The sequence below is a fragment of the Glossina fuscipes genome, unplaced genomic scaffold (assembly GCF_014805625.2).
Source record: "Glossina fuscipes isolate IAEA_lab_2018 unplaced genomic scaffold, Yale_Gfus_2 61594, whole genome shotgun sequence".
Taxonomy (NCBI): domain Eukaryota; kingdom Metazoa; phylum Arthropoda; class Insecta; order Diptera; family Glossinidae; genus Glossina; species Glossina fuscipes.
In genome coordinates, this window is record NW_024003803.1 from 229,225 (window position 1) to 238,467 (window position 9,243).

The 9,243-nt window shown below is 33.1% G+C and overlaps 1 protein-coding gene across 1 annotated transcript in view; it reads right to left on the bottom strand.

The window, feature by feature from the left end:
• The window catches only part of LOC119643744, a 128,769-nt gene extending 125,109 nt beyond the window's left edge, over positions 1-3,660 (bottom strand). Inside the window, exon 1 of the mRNA XM_038043203.1 lies at positions 2,155-3,660. Within this exon, the coding sequence (XP_037899131.1) occupies positions 2,155-2,212 (58 nt within the window). The 5' untranslated portion in view covers positions 2,213-3,660. The remainder of the gene's footprint in view (positions 1-2,154) is intronic.
• Between the last annotated feature and the right edge of the window lie 5,583 nt (positions 3,661-9,243).

A 9,243-nucleotide genomic window follows, 5' to 3' on the forward strand; every position in this document is an offset into this window, starting at 1 on the left:
CCAAAAGTCATAGAAGTTGAAGAGCGATGACGGCAAAGGCAAAAGGGTGTCTAATGAAGATTTATTTTCCCTTTAAAACTTGGCGAAAATGGAAATTAAAACAAATGATTTTGTTAATCCCAGTAAGTACGTAGATAATTTTGTCGTAGTGAGAGCTCTCTTGATTGGAATATCATTTTTTCGATTTAAACCCTCCTCCTCTTAATATTTTCATCAAACTAGTGTTTGGGTTCAGTCACTTCCGCTATAGTTTCGTTTAATTGCTCTTACGTCAATTTTGAGTTCGTTAATGTATTCACCAGTCACGTAATGTAGGCAACGTTTATAGAAATGACAGGAATGTGGCATAAATGTCAGTACTTTGAATTCTTCTTTCACAGAATGCATCTTGCACAACATGTTAACCAGCGCTTGGCTACACATTTTCATGACATCAGCTGTAACAATATAGTCGAACACGTAATAGTAGCAAATAAAATTCTTCTTAGATTGTGAATTCAAGCGTTAACATTTTTAATCGTTTTGCCAAGCTTTGTCATAAGCTGTTCATGGCATTGGATAACTAGATAAAGATTTGAAAACCGTAAGCACACATTTTGCTTTTAGGAGGACGAAAGGCAGTTATTAACTTGGCGTTCTATAGCGCGTCAGACTGCGTAGACATCAATCTTTTTCATGTTACGAAGTCGATGATGCACCTCTAAACCATTAAAACTTTGGGAATAAGTAATAGAGTGGTCACGTTTGAAGTAAAACTCATAAATTTGTTTATAGCCAACAAAAAAAAAAAAAAATGTAACGTTCGGCGAGTTTTGGTTTGATTTCCCAAAATGATGATCAAATTTTCGAAAAGTAGTGTATGAGTTTAATGACTCCAACTACTGGCATCTTCTTTCGAGAATTTTTTAACACTGACTCCAAGTAGGGAACTCATTAAAATTCCACCGACTCTTTCATTTTTTTCCAGTGTGAGCTACAACTGTTTCTATTACCATATGGATCAGCAATGAATTAACAATATCAGTGGATGAGCCAAGGGATTACAATGATTTACAAAGTAGAGAAACATTGTTGACGAATTAGATTTAGAGACTGTAGGGACCTTTAGGACTAATTTTTTTGATATTACCCGATGAAGATCGGAGGCTGAGTAAACGGATGTACGTGCCCTTGCTTAATTAGCTCTGGAGAGGGGGGAGGTTTTTGTATTTTGTCTCTCGGACACTCCTCGGACAGGAGTATGGTATGTACTTATTCCTAAACGAACCCCCGTTCGGACAAAACCCAGCTTACTGAACGGACATGCCCAAAGTCCCGGGCCTTTCTTCACTCTGCCCTACCTAATAGTCTCGTTCGGCTAACTATGTCTTTGGGAGAGCCCGAACTTATGTCTAAGGAACCCTAGCCTACTTTCTGCTCATCTATAACCAAAAAAATTCCTTATATCATTTTCCTTCTACTACTACATTTTTTATTTATTTAAAATTTATTATATTAATACGGAGAGATAACAGTGATGTAAACGACTAAAGAAAGATTTCTTGTAGTTATAATTGATCGATAATGTGTACAAAAGGCATGTATGCATGTATGTAAACTATATATATATATATACGTATATTATAAAAGTATATATTTATATTATAAAAGTATTATTATTATTAGTAAGTATTATAAAAGTAACTTGCTACATGTATATATATATATTAATCGTTTATATATATATTATATATATTAATGGTTTAGCTTTTAAATTAATAATTATGAATAAAATTTTCTTTTAATAGATTTGTTTACAATCTCCATATTTTTGGATACTTTGCTAAATTTTTGTGAATCATCCATTTGAACCTCGAACTATGTATCACGTTGCAAAGGGTAGCATCAAATTCCCAAAGCATAAAGTTCAGCAATATAATGCATCACATATTAGGATTCTTTAATTAATTAGCTTTAAATTTTTATGTTGACACATATCATTATATTACTGTGATTTGTACAGTTCATATCAAACACATGTAAGTCAAAGTTTGCAAAGAAAGTTCTAAGAAATTTTGGCTTATTTTCTTTGCATTACGTAAATTAACGAAATCCTGATATTTAATTTAAGATAATTGATGAAATGCATTTATATTCAATTGAAAGCTACTTTACTATATTTTTTCACATCCCAGAATTTTCGTGATGGGCAACGACCGTAACATGGTGGCATGCACAAAAATATTTTTGCTTTAACTTATTTTTAAAATTATTATAGGATCGTTTTTCGAAAATTTTTTAACTTCCTTTTAGTGTATAAATTCCATCGCTCTCAACAATTTTATCTTTAGTTATTCTTTTTTTTTTCAAGCCCAATCATTTTCTTTTTCACTTTACGCCATTTATCTGTTTTCTTCCTCTTCCTTTTATTTTTATATTCCTTAATATTTTCGCAAAAATTGTCTCTGTTTATTTAACATGAATTCAAACTGTCTGTCATTTATTTTACTTTTTCTTTTTCTTGAAAACTACTTCCGCCATATTTCTTTTTGCTCTCTTCACTGTCCCAATAAAATCTTGATCATCGCTATTTTGGATTTTCTTTTCTTCACTGTCCGTAGCATGTACACTATTAATACTTCAAACTTTAATTTTCTAAAAGTTCTTTTAATTATTTCAAAGGATTTTTAGTGAAATTTTTCTTTTCGCTCGTGTAACCTCCCCTCCTTCCCTCCTTTCCTATTTTCACTTCTTCACGTCATTGTTAAAAACATAAAGTATGGAAGAAATGTACCGAAACTGTCAGTGTCAAACTCCTTTTCCGTGAGTGAATTTAATAATTTCGACAAAGCAAGGCTGCATTCTTAACGGACGTTACTATGTTAAACCACATATTAGACGGCAAAGAGCGTCGTAATATTTTCGAGAAAATCGGCGTTTTTTAGGGCTTGTGATAATTTTCTTTACTCATTTAAAATGCCTTTACTGTCGCTAATGATTGCAGACAATGTACCAAATGATTAAATTTCTCGATTTCTCTCCAAAGTCGTACTAATTGTATATGGAGAAGTTGATGAGCTAACAGCTAATGCTGGGTAATGTAATCGCTTTATATACGACACATACGAAATTGCTAAAATTGAATAAAATCGCAAGAATACAAATGACGCAGTTGATGAACCGAAAGCTAAAGTTTCGCTTACATTACGTTACCGACTGACTTTACCAATACAAATTTGGTGGAGTTTCACACTGTCCCATCATGGTAGCCAATTCTTATGTTATGCTCGAGCAGTATAAACCGAACAGGTGAATATTCTGCCCGTGAATTTTCGCTGATGAACTTCAGTTTATACCCTATATTTACTTTCTCTGAAAATATCACTCTAAACTTAAAACTATAAAATTAAAGATTGGCTTTAGTTTACAGAATAGCTCTTTCGTGACTATTCTTAAACTGATGGTTACACTCCTTCTCATCCTCTTTTGTATTGCAGTGTTTATGGTGGAAGGCGTGAAACCATAACTTAGTGGATCCTCCAAGACTAGATTAAAACCAAGTGTATATACAATTTGTGGGTTGTAAGTTAAAACATCTATTGTCGTATCCTACAGCTAACATTACAGCAACAATAACAATTTTGCCCTATAATAGGACGGTTAGTTTGTCAAAATCGTAAGCTGAAGTGAAAAAAAAGAAGAAAATATAGGGGTTGTAAAGCAAAAAAGTGGTTGCAAAACGGAAAACAATGAAGGCAAATTAATAATGCATAATTTCAATATAGCAATTAGTATAATATTTTCAGTGTGTGTTGATCGTAAAAGGCGCTACCAAAGATGCACCCAGGAGCAATTAAATTATTATCTGGCTTTTGTCGAAACACATCCGGGTAATAAGAAAAAAAAAAGAAGTCTGACCAATCCAATAGATATGGTAAGAAGAAAGTATAAATGAATGTATAGATTAGTATTTAGTTAAGATAATATTAATTTGATTTCAGTCTTTAAATCATTGGAAAAATCAATTGAAATCAATTGCTCGTTTGCATTGAAATTTTTTTTCCCCATTTTAAAATTTTTTTGACGTGAACATTTTGAAATGTTTAAATATTTTTAAACGAAATATTTTTAAGTGATGTTTTTTAAAGGCTTTTATAACAAAATAATTATTTTATTTTATATACATCACAAGTTTATATAATTAGTTCTAATCCTTTTGTCCGTGGTAGCTTCGTCCACAGAATCATTTGATTCCGAGTCCATCTCAACATTCCTCCTTCCGTAAGAATATTGTACAGAACGCAAACATTATGTACGCTGCCTCCTCGTGGTTGTAATCTAAAAGTCTTCCCTTGAATAATTGCCTGAGCTTTGATTTGAGGACACAGAAGCAGAAACTGATCGTCTTATCCTTCAAATGTTTCAGCAATCCAATGAGATTTATTAATGAATAAAATAATAAAATAAGCTTTTTTTATACTTCTATCCTATCTTATTTTCCATTTAATAACATAAAAATATTGTCATTATATTTTTTCCATTCTTATTTACTTTTCTTCGCAATTCTTCGCAATCTTTTAACTTTTAAAAAATTTTGTCGTTACACTGTTGCACTATCTTCTCTTACTATAATAACGAACTGTGACCTACCGAAAAGTACGTTACCATGCCATGTCTCTATACGTATACTTCAGAATACCAAGAATCATAAAAAGATAAGACCGGCTTTTCAGCTATTTGGCAGAAGCATGTGGTTTGTGATTTGTCAGTGATTAAGCGTAGAAAGAGGGGGAAGTTTTGATTTCTTTTTAGGTAAGATAAGTTAGATGAAATTAATCACATGCAGTTACTTTATGTCTTTGCTTTTATTTGCGTTTGCAAGTTTTTGTTGTTGATTGAATCATGTTGATTGCTTGTACACAAACAAACGTCAAGCCAAATAACCTTCTAGTTTCATCGCCGAAGCGAAAGTTAGTTAATAAAAAATTGCATATTGTAAAATGAACTTTTCGAAATTTTTACACTTTGTTAAATGAAGTTGGAGAAGGTAAGAATACCTTTTTAGATGAATAATTTAGTTTACACTTTAATTCAATTTGCTGCGTGACGTAACTTTCTTGCTTAACTCGAGTTCTTCGCACAGCTTGTCTAGAACTCTACAAAATCCGTGTGTAGTGGATTCATCACTGGGCTAAAACTACTTCTGGTGGGATTTCCCATATTTTTTGCAGCAAGAAAATAAGTAATGACCAAGTTTCGTGAAATTTTGCTGTTTACAATGTTCATTCACACCATCTGAGATTTACCTTAAAATTGTAATCGTAAATTTTTTAATTGTAAAAAATAGTAAAATTGTCTTATAGTTACTGAAGACGTTCCTAAGAGGTCGCGTGAGCAGAACCTAAAACGTTCATATGCTCTTCTTCGGGATTTCCGAATGTCGCTTAAACCAGGTTTTGAATGACTTGAGTATATGACAAGGTGTCTGAACGTCGTTCAGTTATTACAGTTTCCAGGAACACATGGAACGTTAAGTTCTGAAAAATTTTCGTAACAATACACTTTAGGTTTCTACTAATCATGCCACTAAGTTGGTTCATGTGTATGATATAAAGTAAACCCACAAATCTTTAAATCTTAAATAAATCTTTTAGATTTATTAAATTACTTTAGCTCAAAACATATTTCTCTTTATACCTGGCAAAGTCGGCATCGCCGTCGACGTATTCTTTAACACAATTGTGATGAAACGTTGCCCTTGTTCAAAAATTAACTCAGGTATTCATGAAAGTTTAGCTTGAGATCGTTCGGTTGAAAGCATTTTTATTCAGATTGTGCCACTCTACACTATTTAGGCTAAGCTTTTATTTTTTTTGATATAAATATTGCAGAAAATAAAAACCATGAAGAAAAAGAAAATGAAGTTATTCACTCAAACTGTTAATATATCAAATAATATTTAAAAATAAGAATAACTTTTAAGAGACACTAATTATTTAAGTACTTGCATGTAATTTGATAATGTTTTGTAAAAGGTATTTATTGAGCCAAATTGGCACAACATACATTAATCAAAATATTTTCCATCATTTCCAGCAAAGTTCTCCCATATTTCTCGCGATATCGTGTGTAAAGAACGTTATTTGATTGCCATTCTCAATACACTACAGAAAACTCTAGAAACATGCTTCGACTGCCAAACTGTTCGAAATTTCTTTAAGGGTTTGAAGAGGGTTTTCGCCCAATAAGATTTGCAATTCATTGTCTTCGAACTCGTTAGGTGAGGCCCTTTTTTGCTATTCACATCAAAATTATCACTTTGAATCCGTTGAAACCAAAACCGACAAATAGAATATGATTTCTTCAAAACAAAGAACAAAAGTGGTGCAGATTTGAGCGTTCCATGATTAGCGTCTGTATACACCGGAAACTCAACAGATGGCGCTGATCAAAATACATGGAAATATATATTAAAAAAAAAATTTGTTCATCGTAATTATATTATAATTACGTTAGGTACCATATTGTCTTAAGCAAAATAAGTTGTAGGGCATAATCTCAGAAAATACGCCGTCATACCAAAAAGTCTTAAACTGATCTTTTAGCGATATAAATGATGAGAAAGATAAAGTAGGCAATCTAAGACTGCTAATTAGCAAGCGCACGCACAAGCGTACGCGAACACTTTTGTCATAGCATATATTCTACTAGCCTATTGAATGCTTTGAAATTGTACGCGATTCATATTTAGAGAAATTGCGACAACCCAATAACTTGCACACGTACATGTTGAATAAAGACAAAAACATCATGTATATAAAATCGAACATTTCATTAGCAACATTTAGTCTCTAGGGCCTTGTTAATATGGAGAGGGCCGGTTTTTGGCGAATTTAGAGGTAATGTATCCCGACCAACGTATTGAAATTAGGTTTTTCTGATAGGTTTTAGCGTCCCTTAAGACATATCAAAAAACTGCGCATGGCGAAATTCGCTAAAATTCTTTATACATACTTTGTGCGTTGTAACTTTTCGCCAATAATATGCATCCACTATATGGTAAATAGTAGCAAAAAAATTTTTATAATTTCTTATAATATATTTGTATGATTTCTTATTTTATTTGTGTTTGTATTTCAATTTTTTCAACTGTTGAGGACTTTGAATGATTGAGCAAAAGAAAAATACATATTAATCGAGAAGTTTCAGTAATACAAAACAACTTTTCCCTGCACACACCAATTGACCTTGAATAGAGCCTATATCAGCGTATATTTCCGAACAAACAAACAAATATTGACTGAAGAATATAAAGAAGCTGAAAACAACAAAAATGCACCGAAGTATACAAAACTACTCTAAGAGAACAGGCATACTTTTAAACTTGAATAGTGGACACCTTCATCGTAAAATTCGAAATTATAAAAGTGTAACGCTGGAGGATAACGTATAGTCTCTACCCGAACCACTAACAATGAAAATTGAATTTAGTAGTCTGATTTTTTATTGCGAATGACCCGTAGATGTTTTGTATACTAAGTAGGAAACAGAGGTCTGACAACATTTAAATGGAACCAAGACGAAAATTGTCGAAAAAAGCTGACTGTAACTAAAGTACAACAGATCATCAATATCTACATAGCGGAAGTTCCAGTCAATGCCGAACAATCAGTTCGTAAGATTGACGTAATGCTTTTAGCAAATAAACGCTGTTCACTATTAATCGCTTGAGTACATGATCCATTATCAAAGAGACGCTTTACGGCCAGCAACAACGGCGGGTAATGTACATCTTCAAATAAAACAAACAAATCAGTTCGAGATAAAAATGTATTCAAATCAAAATTTATACGAATCTCTCAAAAACCCATTACGAAGCCTTTTTCAAAATTCCGAACAAAAAAATCTGCAAACATTTTCAGAAAATGGTCAGCTTGGTAATAAAAAACTGAAAGCATTTTTACATGAAATGCTGTAACTATCTTCTGGAAATAATTCCAAAGTCAAAAAATGTCTCCATCGCATCTGATTATCGCCCAATTTCTCTTTTATCTTGCCTCTCTAAGGTATTAGAGAAGATTATGGCATCTAGATTATCTTGGTTTCTTGAATCCAAGAACCTGATAACAAAGCAACAAGTTGGTTTCAAGCGGGGTAGAGGATGCATCGACGCTCGGTTACATATTGATTATTTCACAAGCAAAGCAATTTCCGAACGAAATCACGTAACAATTCTCTCAATTGATTTCGAAAAAGCATTTGACAGAGTTGGTCTTCATGTTATCTTAAGACTCTTGAAATCATGGAATGTTGGACCCAAATTCTTCAACTACATCAAATCATTCATGTCGCATCGGCGGTTCAAAGTTAGAATCAACAATCATCTTTCTGATTCCTTTCCGCTAAAGAATGGCATTCCGCAAGGATCTCCTCTCTCTGTCAAGCTTTTCCAGATCGCTTTCAACGAAATTAGCGAAATTCTTTGCCGTGTACCAAGAGTGGAACATTGTCTCTACGCGGACGATGTATACATTTTTACAAAAGAAAAAGACAACACGAAAGCAATCAACATCCTCGAATCTATTGCATGTGAGATCTCCACATGGGCAAACTCGTCAGGAGCTATAATCTCTATACAAAAATCAAAAAAAATGCACATTTGTCGAAAACAAATGTGCGATGCAGGAAACCTACTGATGCATATTAACGGCTTACCAGTACTAAATGTGCAGACGCTCCATGTTCTGGGGCTCACGTTTTCAAACAATTATCGTTGGAAAGCACACTGCCTTCGTTTAAAAAACTCCCTTTTAACAAGGGTAAATTTCATACAGTACGTTGCTTGGAGAAGCCATGCGCATATTAACACTATCGCTTATCTTACCAAAATGCTTGTGTTAAGCAAGATTGACTTTGCTTTGATAATTTATGGCAATAGCTGCAAATATAATATCAACATCCTTAAACCGGTCTTTCACCAAGCCGTTAGAGCAAGTTGTTATGCTTTTCGGACGACGCCCACAAATAATATTATAATTGAAACTGGTCTCCCAACTTTAGAAAATAGATTGTATGAGTTAAAAGCTAAAATAGTCCCTAAGCTTCTTATCTTCTTAATTCAAACAAATCCATTCTCGGTGATGACGTAAGAAAGATTATTATTGCGAAGAAAATTCCAAAGTCACCATCTGCAATTGACCATTGTTTGTGCATCGCAAAGGAATTGAACATTCCCTTAAAAATTTCCCGCTCTTTTGGTGTTAA